Source organism: Myotis nattereri (assembly GCF_964212035.1).
Source record: "Myotis nattereri genome assembly, chromosome: 4".
Lineage (NCBI taxonomy): Eukaryota > Metazoa > Chordata > Mammalia > Chiroptera > Vespertilionidae > Myotis > Myotis nattereri.
Window position 1 is genome coordinate 59,129,615 of NC_138079.1, and position 15,411 is coordinate 59,145,025.

At 39.0% G+C, this 15,411-nt stretch overlaps 1 protein-coding gene across 1 annotated transcript in view; it reads left to right on the forward strand.

The window, feature by feature from the left end:
• PAM (peptidylglycine alpha-amidating monooxygenase) overlaps positions 1 to 15,411 on the forward strand; it is a 272,140-nt gene that overhangs the window by 164,893 nt on the left and 91,836 nt on the right. The window contains exons 6-7 of the mRNA XM_081089059.1: positions 4,176 to 4,263; positions 14,659 to 14,744. Coding sequence (XP_080945185.1) covers positions 4,176 to 4,263; positions 14,659 to 14,744 — 174 coding nt within the window. The remainder of the gene's footprint in view (positions 1 to 4,175; positions 4,264 to 14,658; positions 14,745 to 15,411) is intronic.

Genomic DNA, 15,411 nt, shown 5'->3' on the forward strand with positions numbered 1-15,411 from the left:
TGATAGAAATTGTTTCGAAATATGGAAAAATATCCACAGTATGCAAAATAAACGTTTTATTGCATATAATATGTTCCCCACTTAGAGGAAAAAAGAAATAGAGTTAACAACAATTATCTCTAATGCTAAACCACACAGTAATTCTAGAATGCCTAAGTTCTGGAGATCCAAACTTGCATCTGCAAACCAATTCCTTTTTATTCCATAGGTTAATTATCAAAGCCTATAGCAGCGGTTCTCAACCTGTGGGTCGCGACCCCTTTGGGGGTCAAACGACCCTTTCACAGGGATCCCCTAAGACCATCGGAAAACACATATATAATTACATATTGTTTTTGTGATTAATCACTATGCTTTAATTATGTTCAATTTGTAACAATGAAAATGCATTCTGCATATCAGATATTTACATATGATTCATAACAGTAGCAAAATTACAGTTATGAAGCAGCAACAAAAATAATTTTATGTTTGGGGGTCACCACAGCATGAGGAACTGTATGAAAGGGTCGCGGCATTAGGAAGGTTGAGAACCACTGGCCTGTGGTATTCCCCTACTGCGTATCGTTAGCTAAAGAGGGTGTTCCACATTATCAGCGGTAATTTAGGATTGGTTATATGTACATGGATAGCTCCTTAATCGCTCGTTCGTCCACTTGGCTATATGTGTTCTTCAAAGTCTTTCCACGTCCTGGGTCTGGAAGATATGTCAAATGTTGACATGCAGATCCGGATATCTTATTGGAAAGGAAAACTAGAAAGCCAAGAGTTAAATGAAATTCTGTCTTAGTTCACATTCTTAGTGTATTTTATGGCCCTGCTGGTAGTCTGATGTTAGCTAAAAGAGGCCATAAATCCCCAACAACCTCATACAGTTACAACAAATTTTGCTTAGAACTACAGAAAATAGACCCAGTTATCTCTTTGCTCAATATGTCGCCCACACACACACTTTCAAGTCTTTCATTTCAGATGGCATTATCCTTTGAGAAATCTTTCAACCTGTGCACGGTGTGTCATCATATTTCCTTTAATTAATATGCATGAGTCACTATTTCTGGAGTTTTAGTCCTTCAGGAGAATTTGGGTCCCAGGACTTAGTCACACTTATTTGCCTATAAAATTTTCCCTGATCTTCTGCCTCAGGCAATCTGAACTGTGAACAGCCACTGAGATTGAAGTACCATTTCCATTAAACAACTGTCATCTTATTATTGAGTTAGAAGAGTCGGTGGCACATTTAATCTCATCAGATATAGCACCCCCTTGCATGCTCTCCAGGCTGTGTTAATGCCTGTTTGTCACCATCCCTAGGCTGCCTTTGTTTATTCTGCCTGTCAGAGTCACACACTTAAGTGCAGTTGTTTTCATTATTAGCCTCTAGTGCTCTTCCCCTTGGATCCTTTACTTCTTTGGTGTATGATGGGAGAAAAAGAAGGAAGGGGGGATTTCTTTGAAGGTGTGCTTTTGAAATATCTCTCCATATTCTGTCCTGTGTAGTGTTGAGAGCCCCAGCCTACTCAGTGGTGCTCGCTGTTGTTGGCGAAGGGCGGGGTCTGGATTTGCTCAGCCAGACATGATACATAGAAATGGAGAAACCCAGGAAACGAACCTGTCAGCCAGCCTTTTCCCAGTTGACCCCTGCGATGAAATTGTCCCAGTCCTGCTTTATTTTATGTATCTACTGTTGTTTTTAGATTTACATTTTGATATGACATTCTTTTTGCGGGAGGTATTTTTCAATTGCAATAAATTGAATTTTGAGCTGTAACAATGCAAATACGTCAATATACTCTTCCGTTAGGATATGAAAACGTTGGTTGGGTGCATGTGTTCACTCTGTACTAATAATTTACTTAGCATTTAAATTAGATCTTGAGATCTTGAAAGGATGTATGAGTCAGTGAGAGTGTTTATGAAAGGGAACTCTGAGGAATTTTCTTTTACTACCACTTAAAGATATTGATCTGTTTCCACGGGGGAGGAAGAACTGTCCTCTACTCTCAGTGATCTAATAATTAGACACGAGACAGATCAACAAGAGAAAATGACCATATTTAATTACATATGTAGAGTCAGAGACCCTATTTAGGTTCATAGACAGACAGGAAATATGGGTATATAAGACGTCTGAGCTATGGATGAAGTAATGCAGCTTGGGGCTTCAGAAGGTAATTGCAGGGAGACCACATGCTCAGCAGTTGTTAGTTTGCCCTGCCATATACAAAGGTAGAAAGTCATTTATGATAATGACTCTCTTCATGGGCCTAATTTAAATTGATCTAGACAGTTAAGGGAGGGGGGCAGAAATTTCTTTGAGCCTGCAGGGTCTCAGTTGCCTTTAGCTCAAAGTAATCCCCATACCACTGAGGCACATCCTTCCTATATAATAAAAGAGTAATATGCAAATCAACCGAACGGTGGAACGACTGGTCGCTATGATGCACACTGACCACCAGGGGGCAGACGCTCAATACAGGAGCTGCCCCCAGCCCACAGGCTCCGATTGCCCACTGGCGAACAGGGAACTGGGGGTGGGTGGCAGTGGGGAGTAGGACCAGCTGCCAGCAGCCAGGGAAGATGGCCCTGATCACAGGCCAGGCCTAGGGACCGTACCTGTGCACAAGTTTTGTGTGCCAGGCCTCTAGTACCAAAATAAAAAGACAGAGACAAAAAGCCTACCTCAGGACTTTTTCAGTTTTCCTTCTGCCAGGGACGATCCCAAGAGGATTATCGGAGAGAGGAAGCAGAGCCTGCCCTCAGCTTGAGAGTTTGTGGAGATAGAATCCCTCTTCTTCTTTCTGTTTCTCTAGCTAACAAACTAAGGCTTGGTAACAATATGATTTTCTATGGTTTGTGAACCGTTGTAACTGCCAATTGATTCTTTCCTTCCAAATATCTTCTTTAATCTCCTAGGCTTACTGTGTTCTTCTGTAATAGAAAACAAAGCCTCAGGTTATATGAAGTACATATTCCAGCCTTCCCCTGTTAGTTTTTTAAATGGTGGTATAAAAATCTCACGATATGTGGTGTGTTTTTTTAGACTTTAAATTCTTCTTTCCAGTACAATAAATGAAAGGCTTTTTATTTTTTCCCTGAAAGTTGTAAATCAAGTTATCTCCTAGTAGGTAGCCTATGTTTTCTGATCAACCACATTTTGCAAGTCATGGTGCTATAGTAGAACTTTTTTCATTTTATAAATATGCATGCCTCGGATATATATTTTAGCAGCAAAGGATGCTTTATTGATTTTATCAACCAGACAAAAAGAGCTAAAAGATACAGTTTTACACATACCTGAGAATTAAGATCATTTGAGGCTATTTAGCATTTTTCTGTGTAAAGGTGACTTGTAAACTGCCCCATAAGACAGCAGTTTGAATGCAGACTAAAGGAGAGGAGCCCAACTCAAATCAGGAAAGAGAGCTTGTGCTCAATATTGACCATCCATAATAGCATACTCATCTTTGATTTCTTTCTTTGCTTTTCCTCTGAACTGATTTTTGTTTATTTTAATGTCTTTCAACCACTATTATTAGGAGAAAAAGAGAAAGGACATTGAGTAAGTTTCAGTATCCCTTTAACAAGTGCACAGCGCTCATCCTGGACAGTCATCTGTGTATTTTTATAAAGATATATTTTCCGCCTCTCTAGTAAATTGTTTCTCCAGATCATATCCTAGTGGCTTCTGTAATTTTAAGATGGTAATAAGCTTGTACTTCATTATGACTCCTTTTGCTCAGGTTTGACCCCTCACTGTGATTTCTGTTTCGTGCGTGTGGTGCTGTGTGTTTTATGGCATCCAGTGTTCTGATATCTGGACAAAATATATTGTAAATCCATAGCCTGGAGCTTTCATTTATACCCACATAATGCTCTCATCACTTTAAAAGGGGCCTTCCATTTAAAAGTGTACGTGGGTGTATGTGTAGTTTCAACCTACTAACTCATTATTTTCTTTTTGTTAGGTAATAGTTTACTATCGTACTAAATTAAATGATCAAATCATGCTCATCCTAAGGAATAAGACAATTAATACAGTCAGGGCATTCTGTCCTAAGAGCATCAAAATATCTTTGTTATACAGCTGTTTGAACTGTTGAATACTCTCTTGTGACATTTGTACAAGGAAGTATAACTTGTATTCATATTCATGTATTATTTTCTCTTAACAGTTGACTTCAAACCTCGTGCCAGCATGGATACTGTCCATCATATGTTACTTTTTGGATGCAACATGCCTTCGTCCACTGGAAGTTACTGGTAAGGAATAATGGACTTACAGTATAGAAAATGTGTGTGTTTAATAAGTACAGAGTGCACCTGTGCAAGTATTCTACAATTGATTAATAAGTAGGCAGAATATTTTCTTTTTTAAAAAAAGACCTTTGTTTTTTTGCATCAAGTCATTCTCATGTTTTGCTTACCACAGTTATTTCCTCTGCTCTGGAGCACATCCGTCGGTCTTTGACATTGACTTAATAAAGAGATGTCTGTTGTCACAGAGAGTGTGTGTCAAGATGCATGCAGCTTGAAAAGAAAGACTAAAAATTATAATGATGGATACTCTGGTGTGTTGTTTTTTTTAAGTTAGTGAATACATCACCCTGGCTATATTCATTGGCACTTTTTGATCCCAGATACCAGGCTAGGTGATCTGTGTACACCATTTCATTTTACCCTAACATCTCTGCAAAGCAGATATTATTACCCTCCCTTTACAGACAAGGAGCTGGGAGCTCAGAGACTCAGTAACCTGCTCAAGTAACACAGCCAGTTAGTGTCAGACCAGGATTGAACCCTAGGTTGTCTGGTTCCAAATCCAGTTACTTCTATTTCACCACACTGTGTCTGTCTTATTTATTCAAGTAACTGTTGCAGTTTTAGAATTTATTTTAATCACTGTGGTGAGCCTTAATACCAAGTCATGAACAATCAATAAACATCTATTAGGTGCTTGTTATATGTCAGAACGGCAGCAGATGCTGTGGGAGGTTCTAAGATAAATAGGTATGTTTTCTACCCCCAGAAGCTTACAGCATAATTATGGCTTGAGAGCTTCCCTTTCATTTTGTTCTTTGGTGATAAGAAGTCAGTGAACTTTGAAAATAGCTGTGCATTTTAAGCCTCACATTTTGCACCAATTGTCAGAATCCGGTTACATATTTAACAGTGCAGAATGACTAGTATGTCTTCCTTCGCATTGGGAAGGGGTCTGTTTTATGGTCCTGTTTCTGCATGATCACGTAGGTTGATAGACCATTCTCTGCACATCCTAGTATGCATTAGGCTGATTCAAGGCATGCAGCAACTGCTTTCTAGTCATTTTTATAATAAACAATTGTTATATGTATTTGGAACTGTCAAAAGCACAGGGCAATTAGTAGAAATCTCCATGGACTAAGTCACATGAAAGCATTTGTTAATAGGCTTGAGTATTCAATGAAAGGGGCATATCACATAGGAACCTCTCTCACGTGACTGAGTTTATGCAAAAATGGAGTCAGCAAATCAGTTAATACCCTTTGATATCACCATTCCAGTTTTGCTCTCCAGTAGATTTTTGTAAATAAATTTTGGAATTAAAAGATTATTCTCTGACAGCATTTCTGAATCTGATTTAACAAATTACATCCTTTGGTTTTTATGTTTTTTTAAAAAAATTTTTTCTGAAATTAGCAAAATTTACCTTTGGATTCAAATGACTAAAAATAGCTAGAAGGGATGTAGACTTGAAAAATCTGCTTTAGCTTCACCCTGATTGAAGAGAATGAGTGAAAAAGTATAACGTCACATGTTGTTATGGTTCTGATTATTAAGGAAAATACATAAAGTGAACTAAGGCTAGCTCAGTGTTCTCATGTTAAGGGAATATTAGAGCAAACACATTATTTTGGCTATTTTAAAGTATTTATTCATATTCTTCAATATACTATTTTGATATTAAGTACATCCAAAGGACTTCTAAGTTGAGGAACGAGAACTCAAAGCAAATTGTGAATGAAAGTGAAAACAGTAATTTTGAGTAATGTAAATGCTACACACATACTATTTTGCTAAAATTTTTACTGGCAAGGCAGCATAGTGGAAAGAAAGAGTAATGAACTCACTGGCTGGATTCCCTGGGCATGTTACCTGTCCTATGTGGGTTGGCCCTGGTGTTTTTCATTTTATCAAGATACTCTCACTAGACCATTTATCTACAAATTCCATAGTTCTATGCATATAAGTTGTATGCAAATGCTGAGTCACATTGAAAGGCATCATTATTGGGAGTTGGAGATGTGTGCAGTGGTTGAATCACCTCAAGCAGGCAGCCTACTGCCTTTTGCCATTGGGTTGCATCATTAAGTAATTAGAATTCTTAATGACATTATACCCATAGCATTTTAAATAGATTTTAAAAATCTGTCTGGCAGCCCATATTTCCACTCAATCAATAGGCTTGTTATAATTGACTTTGTAACCATAAAACAAGGACAGTAATCGATGCTGTTATTCATCTCCTTTTAACCTAGCCCAAAGTGTTCATCTGACATTTAAAAGTAGGATATATACGTTGTCTGTTCAGTATGAAAACTGGGAGATATGCATTAAGTAAAACTGTTTCTGGCGACTGACTTCTGCAACCCAGCCATACTCTCCATTGAAAGATGGGATAGACTTTTTTATCCCCCCTAATATTAGCAAAATTCATTGGTCTTTAAAGAATTAGAGCTCTCAGGATATTTTATGGGATGAACTTTTCAATTGCTTCACAAGTATATCCTCGGTTCCTGACCCCCAATGCCACACAGGCTCAGCCCTGGAACAGACAGCGGATGTTTTCCAGCTGCTTAGCCTCTTATCTGTCCCACATGAATTATAATACCAGCACCAAAATCTATCACTGTCTGAAGCCCTGCATTATTTATCTAAAATATCTAAGTTGTGGAATTTATCACACTCATTTTACAGATGCAAATCTAATTTTCAGTTGCTCTAAGATACAGACAGTACTTAAAAGATTTCCAAATTTCACCTATATTTTTTGGTCATTATAACTATAATGGTTTTTGATGCTTCAGAATATCAAAAACCTATTCACACTCTAGAGAAATCTTTATGGAAAAATAAGGATGCTCTAGTGAAAGAAGGAAAAGCTAATATTGGGATATTTTAACACCAAAACATCAAGCTAGGATTTCTCCTCTTCACTGTTGGTTAGATAAGGTTTCCCTGTTTTCACTCGGCTGCTCTATTTTCATTGCCAGCAGGTTGGCAAATAGGTCTGTGTCTCTAATAAAGTAAAACATTTTCCCTGAAATTATGAAGTTATAATTCATCCCCTGTCTTCAAACAGCACTTTTAATATCGAGGCAAAGAGCTATTCTGATGATGTTTCACCGCTACAGTGCCCTCCTTTGCTCTTTGTAATTGCCTCTTTCTACTGTTCATTAAAATATATTTACAGTTATATTAAGTTTACGTGAAAATAGTAGACACAGCATGAAGCAGTTTTCATTATGTAGTCATTTTAATTTTAAAGTTTTTTTTTCCTCTGCACATCTTCCAGTCTTTTGTGTCTCATTCCAAATTAGCAGCTCACACTGGTAATGTGTCTAGTTAATTATATGCATGTGCATTTAAATTGCACACATTGATGTGAACCTTTTAATATACTGTAGGGTGGTCCCTTTATGGTTAGAGTGGGCCCGGTGCTCAATTCCGAATTTACATATCTCTCGAGGATGCAAATCAGGACCAGCTGGTGGAAAAGCAGCGGCTCTGCTGGCCCATGTAAAGAAGGCAAGAGTGCCTGTCAGATGCACCCCACACACCTTCTTTCTCAGGCTCCTATAAGAAACAACTAAACCATCTCGGGACCAATGGAAAGTAATAGCACCAAGCCTGGAGCAGGCATAGCTGTAGCATGACTTGTTGGACTTTATTTGAGCTTGCAGACTTCACTGAAAGCAGAGCATTCCAAGTTCCTCAGATTTGCTGGCTACATAGGAGCCATAGGTGAGCAGGTGCTCTTTGGGGCTTTTTAGGGTCAGTCCAGGAAATGAGGTGGTGAAAACTGAGTCATTTAGATATAAAAATGTTATTACCGCTCACCACTAAAAAAAATAGCAAATTTTAGGAAATCTTGGAAATTTAAATATTGCATTTATCTATTTTATGAAAACTTTCTCCACTTTTTTTTTTTTTTTTACTCTTACGATAAAATTTTAAAAATCAATGGTTAACTACAAAGAGTTCCAGGATTTGAAAAGCGTGGTATTTTCTTCATACAAATCGCTTTGGCATGTGGGGTAATCCTGGAGTACTGGCTTTTTGTAATGTGAGATCCTACAGGCTGTGTACCTCTCTTCTGCTGAGCACAGCACTTAAGGCTTAAAGCAATTGATGACTGTCCACCCCAGGATCGTGTTCATAATATTCCATGATTAAAGTAAACGGGCCTCTGATGTATCCTGTTTTGTACTTTGGCGTGATCTTCTATGCAGCGCTAAAATTATATTTAGTCATAGCAGTTAATCTTTGATTTGAAAACTATCCCTAATGACGCTTATCACGACCAGCTACTCTTTACAAATGAAATGTGGCTCCTGTAGGTTGTTTGACCTTTTTTGAGAAGAAGAATCCCAGCTGATTGAATGAGGCTGTTTCTAGCCGTTCTAACTTGGAATCATTCTCCAGCTAAAGCGGTAGTACTTTACCATCCTATGAAGCTTTAGCTTAAATCCCTTTCCAGTGCTTCTATTTATTAACCACCTGCTGTGTCTTTTTAAATGCCACTATCTCCACAGGGTTACAGATGCTGATGAAGGGAAAGAGAAATTAGCTAAAACGTGTACGTAAATATATATAGATAGAGAAGCATGTATGTGAAACACCCTGCTTGGTTACTCATTTAAATGACTCTTTTGTCGGTTGATGTTATTAAAACTTCCTTGCCTCCCTCATGATGACAATGATCCTCTGGTTGAATATGATATTTGCTGCCTTTATGCACCCACTCCTTATCCTGCTACCTGTCATCTGACCACTATGCAGTAAGATTCACATTGTGCCTTCTGCAATCCCCTCTTATTTTCTTACATAACAAACTTCTAAAGTTAAATATACATAACATCCTTGTCAGTATAAAACAGAAATAATATAGTCTCCAAAATCTACCCTTTTCCTTGTTCTAAACACTGTAAAGTGTGTCTTTGAGTATAGTAGCAGAGTTTAGACATGCATTTTTCTAGACTAAAATTAATTGTACTCATTTCCTTATTCTACTTTAATATTATAATATATCCATATTATATTGCATATCAGGAGAGTATAAAAGATCATTACAATACACTTGGCATCTTGTTCTAACTTCTAGTCACCAGTGATCATATTTCTTGGCTATTTTTTAGGTGCCTGGATTAGAGGTGTTGATAAGAGTTTCTTAGCAACTGACTAATTCCCAGTACACTAGTGTCAACTTTAAGAAAATTGAATGTCATGGATGTAACCATTTTGACAGTTTCAATAGAAACAAACATTACATAATTTTGAACATTTTTTTTTGCCTCAGAAGACTAGTATTTATGTTATACAAAATAGCAATATTATAGCACAGTACTTTTACATGTAACATTTAACATAGAACCAGAACTTCAAAAGCAGAACATCTTTGGTTCAAGTCTCAGTTCTACTACTTGATAGCTGTAATAAATATTACTCATATTATTTAACCTGTATTGGGCTGCTTCCTCATTTGTAAAATGGGGATATTAATCCTGCCTCGGTGGGCCATTATGAAGAGTAAGGGGATGTAAATAATGTGCTTGGCACAGTGCCTGGCACATAGAAGTACTGAATAAGTGGTAGTTATTATCCTTATTCATTTATTAGTAAAATATTGATTAATAAAATATTGCACTATGTGCAAGCACTTTGTTAGGCACTGAGAGTTTGGCATGGACAAAACAGACACACTGCTCATATGGACTTTATTGCTTCTCTAATCTCATGGCGGGTTATGGATATTGTGGCACTGTTTATCAGGCTGCTGCTTATACAGCAATGCTCTTGTTTAGCTTTCCCATTAAGTATCCTGATACTATGTTAATGGATACCCTTTGCATTGAAATTCACATAGGGTTTGTCTGAATGGGAAATTATGTTCTGTGGTTTTCTAAAACAGTTAATGAAATTTGAATACGTGACTCACTGTATGCAGTTTTGAAAGGTAAGGGTGTTCTACATATGCCATTGATTTTATGTTGTGTTTCTTAAAGAAATGTTCGAACTTTGGATTCACTTTCCTGTGGTTCTGTTAGAGACTGAATGCATTAAAATTGGAAGAGAAGGCAGAGACTTATTAATTTGAGGGCCTGACAGTTTTATTGAAAAAACTTTTTTAGCCAAAAGAAAAAATGAGTTATCATTTCTGATCTTCCCTGAGTAACCTTGGATTGTAAATAGCCTTTAACAGCTACAACCAGAGAGAACTTTTTAACAGTCAGTTGTGCTTTGTTTGGATAATGTAAAATGACAGGCTAGCACTTTTCAGTTCTTGGCATAGTCTAAAAATATTCATGCCATCTGAATGGTTTCCCCGTGGATTAGAGGTGAAGAGGTTCTACAGCAAAGGTTCAGGCATCCGGAATGGTTTTATTTTCAAATGTTAATTCTCATCATTTTTGCAATGAATACTAGGAAACCACAAGGGAGCTATGTGAGTCTTTTCACAATTAATTGGCTTAATCTGGAGGAGCCTTTAGGAGAAGCTGCTGAAAGAATAAGGAGCCTGGTTGATGAGGCCTGAAATTACAACAGCCATTGATCAAGGGTTGGTTACATTGCTTCCTAACCTTCAGACTCTTAATAAGGAGAGTGCCCAGCCGGCGTGGCTCAGTAGTTGAGCGTCAGCCTACAAACCAGGAGGTCATGGGTCGAATCCCTGTCAGGGTACTTGCCCAAGTTGCTGGCTGGGGCGTACAGGAGGCAGCCAATCAAAGATTCTCCACATTGATGTTTCCATCTCTCTCTCCCTCTTCCTTGCTCTCAGAAATCAATAAAAATATATTAATTAATAAATAAGGATAGTAAAAATTCTAATTTGGTTAAGACCCTTTTTGGAGAGCCAAAATACACACTATCCACTTTATCCTGTCATTCCTTTTATGTGGATAAAATATGATGCTATTTTTATTTAAAATGAGAAATGGAAATCTGAAAATGAGAAGGTGCAGGGATTGAAGCCCAATGCTCTTGGCCGCTCTCTCGTGTCGTCCACTATGGAATCCATTGCTCCCGGCCTCTTGTTTTTCCTCTTCCTTAGTCCTCTCACTCATTAGGTTTTAGGATTAGTTTCAATATCTCAGCTCCCTCCAGTGAATCATTCTTTACTCAGTCTTGAGTTTAGTACATTCTTTAAAAAACCATAAAACAGGATTTTGAAAAGCAAACCAAAAGCTCTTCTTTTACCAGAACTGATAAGAGAATTAAATATAAAATCATCTCTTTGTGGATAAGTCAGAACTGATGTAGGATTTGGTTTTAGAAGTTGCATGCACAAATTGCAATGTAGTGCAGATATGACAGTATTCATCAAAGCTTATCTTCATATAGTACCTTTCTCTGCCTGCAAGTCATTCTCACAAATTGAGACTGAAGGAAGTGTGACAGCCAGAGGTTGGAATTGTGGCTCCACTGTGTGACCTTTGGCAGTTACTTAACCTCTCTGAGCTTATTCTGCTATAAAGTATAACCTATTTCCAATATTCTTGTGAAAATGGACTTAAGCTTGTTTGTACAAAATACCAGGCAAGCAGTAATTTGAATTTATTGTTATTTAATATTTCTGTTAAAACTTAACAAAACTTTAAAAATAGTTTTATACTTGACATTACAATAAAATGTAGGCCAATTCAATGCTGTAAGTATTTGTATATGAAAAGTTAAAATTGTACTTTGCAGTTAAGATCACCAAGCATTTCTTGAATATTCACTAAATGCCAGGCAGTGTTGTAAGTGTTGGGAGTGCAGGGTAAAAGGTATGACCCTAAACTTCAGTGTGCAGAGCCTGGTGGAGGAGGAGATAAACACGCTGATTCGTAGGGTGAAGGCTGTGGTTAATGAATGGGAGGTGGGTGGGGCAGGGGTCATAGGAGGAAGACGTGAGGGAATCTTGAAGGAGAAGGTGAGAAGCACAAGTTTCTCAGGAGAGAGCTGGGAAGGGGTTCTCCAGGCAAAGGAACAGAGGAGAAGAGAGGGCTTAGACACTGGCAGCCACTTGGCACGCCGAATAAGTTTTTATTTTTCCTGGAGCTATAGCAAGGTCCCAGATCATGAAAGGCCTTATGCTACAATGTTTGCATTTTATTTTGATGTTATTTTGGGGAAGCATTTGAAAGATTTTGTGCCAGCGAATGACATAACCAAATATGTCTCTGAGAAAAATGTACTAAACCAGTTCTCTCGATTGTATTTCACTGTTTTGTTCTGGTTCTTACTAGTTACGCCCTGAATCGACTTCCATAGCAGAGGACATAATGATCTTGTTCAAACTAAGACTATCGTCACAGCGATGTTAGGCACTGTACACTCATGGACTTTGTTGAAAGCTATAAAAATTGTCACGCAGATCTTTAACTTTTAGTAGCTGACAGCAGTGAGACACACAGCTCATCACATCTGACAGTCTCCATTTTTAAGGCACTGTAGCCTGAGGCCAAGTGCTTTGGGCACTGTCCAGGACCCTCAGCCTTTTAGCACACTTGGCACGAGGACGTCAGGGACGTTGGCTCCAGTGCGTGTCTCACGTGGTAAGGTAATGATCCTTCACCATAAGTACATTGTTCTTGACAGTGAGCAGTAAGGAACCACCGGTTGACGTGCTTTACGTGGCACGTGACCCAGTTTCTTTCTGCAGCCTGACTCAGAGAAGCAAGAATAGTTGCTGTACATAACTGGTTCCTGGCGCCTCACCCTTTCTGCAGACAAGTAACAGCTATCTCTACTCACTGCCTATCTCACCCCATTTTTGACCACAAGCAAGAATCAGGTTTGGCCCTAACTGGTTTGGCTCAGTGGATAGAGCATCGGCCTGCGGACTGAAAGGTCCCAGGTTGTATTCCAGTCAAGGGCATGTACCTTGGTTGCGGGCATATCCCCAGTAGGGAGTGTGCAGGAGGCAGCTGATCAATGTTTCTCTCATCGATGTTTCTAACTCTCTCTCTCCCTTCCTCTCTGTAAAAAAATCAATAAAATATATTTTTTTTAAAAAAAGAAGAAAAATCAGGTTATGAGTCCCTTCCTCTGAGTAGAAAACCAGTGGTTTTCTTGATTGTGCCCTGGCTGTTCTCAGGTTTCTTGCCTTGGTTTCTAACCTCTGTAGGGACTCACCAGGGTCTGCCCTTTCTTCCCCTCCAGGTCAGGGGCAGTACACATTTTCTTCTCTGTGAGCCAGCCTTCTGCCCAAGAAGCTGTGTTTGACCTTGTCCTTGATTGTCCTCAAATCTTCCAGATCTGCCTACACTCCTGACTCTGACCCTGCTTGGTGCTAATTTCTCAAAACACAGATTTATAAAAGCAGCATAAGAATATCACCTAACGGTGGTTTGGAACAAGCCCAATTCTATAACAGAACAAATTAAGAGACATAGTGTAACAGGGGTAGGGGTCATGTGGTTTGGAGTCAGCTTCCCATTTATGGAATTGGAGCTACCGATGAAGGTATCGGTGTGCTGGTTACTGAGCAAGGTGCCTCACACACATCAGCATTGCAGCCCTTCTAGAGAGGTTTCCGTGCAGCCGTCTCTGCTCATAGACCTGCTCAAGATACACAGCTCTTCAGGGGGGTTCTGAGGTTCACCTCCAGATGTCTTTCTGCCTGTGCTCCTTTCACCATCCAGCCCTACCTCTCACAGTGAATCACCAGATAACGTGAACGTTTAGTTAAATAATGCATTACCCCGGTATTATGCTTTGAGGTTTATAAAGTGCTTTCATGTACATCTCGTCTGACTTGCTGAATAACTCTTGTGAGGTAAATGTAAATATCTGTTTTTACAAGAAAGAAAACTGGGCTCACTAAGATACAGTGATTTGCACAACATGAAACAACTTGTGACCCACCAATGTTCATAAACTTTAAAAAAGTCAAAGGGTCCTTAAGCCCTTTAAGTGGGGTATGCTTGTACTGACACCCTAATGCGCGCAGGCACTGCATACTGTTTGTTGCAACAGCTGAAGACTTACTGATAACATTGATCCCCAAAGGGGAAAGGTGTGACGTTCCTTTTCGCCCACTTCTAAATTTCCTCTGCGTTAACTGTGGTTTATTCAGACTCTCTATGTGATGCTTATTTTTTCTGCCTGATTACTTCATGTGCATTCCACATATGAACATACTGAATTAGATATTCTATATCTACCTCACAGGATTGTTTTACATTAGGCAACAAACAAACAAAAAAAATCTTTTCCATGTGCTTTTTTTTCACATTGAAAATATTCTTTGCTTGAGTCTTCATTAAGCTCTTAAGGCTGATATGACTACAATGAAAATATATTGATGTAGTATTTTACTTTGTTTTTATACATGTTCTCTTATCCCCCCATCACAGTGGTTGATTTATGCATTTTACTATTGGAATCTTTATTTATAGCTACTTTCCCTTTCAGGTTTTGTGATGAAGGAACCTGTACAGATAAAGCCAACATCCTGTATGCCTGGGCAAGAAATGCTCCCCCTACCAGACTCCCCAAAGGTACATCTGGGGCCTCTTGGACAGTCTTACATTAAGCTGCTTGATTTCTGATTCCAGAGTATTTTTTGTTATATGTCCTTTCCAACAGTTGTGGACAATGTTCCGTTCTGCAGTTCCACACTAAAAAAGTGCCGGTATGGCTTGCTTTGTATTGAAAAGGTTTCATGTAGGGAGTTACTCTTTCTCCCTGTAATTTGCCCACATGACAGTTTAGATAGAAAACAGCCAAGTTCACCTCAAGACACCTTTGGCCTCGGGCACATTGATTCTGGCCAGCAGGAGAGGCTCAGGGGCCCGGACAGCCGGGAATGAAATAAACTGCTGCTTCAGCAAACAGATTATTTTTATAGTCCTGGAACCTGGGTATTTAGTAGGATGCCAAACCTCACTGGCTTTTTCTGACTTCACCTCTAACTATTCATAGCTACCAGTGTGTGAGTGAATTGCCAGACTCTCTTTTATTACCTGAATGTTTCTTAACATCAAAGCGCAAGCACCATTCCATTACAGAATAGGTCTGCCATGGTGGGGGTGGGGGCAGCGCGGAAGGGGGCTTGGTAAGTACGTAGTCCTCTCCTGCCTCAGTAACTCCTGTCAGCTCTAACGGGCGTCTGGTTGGCTTTGCTTCAGAATCCTCTCTATCGTTTGCCAGGCAGCCACCACCAAG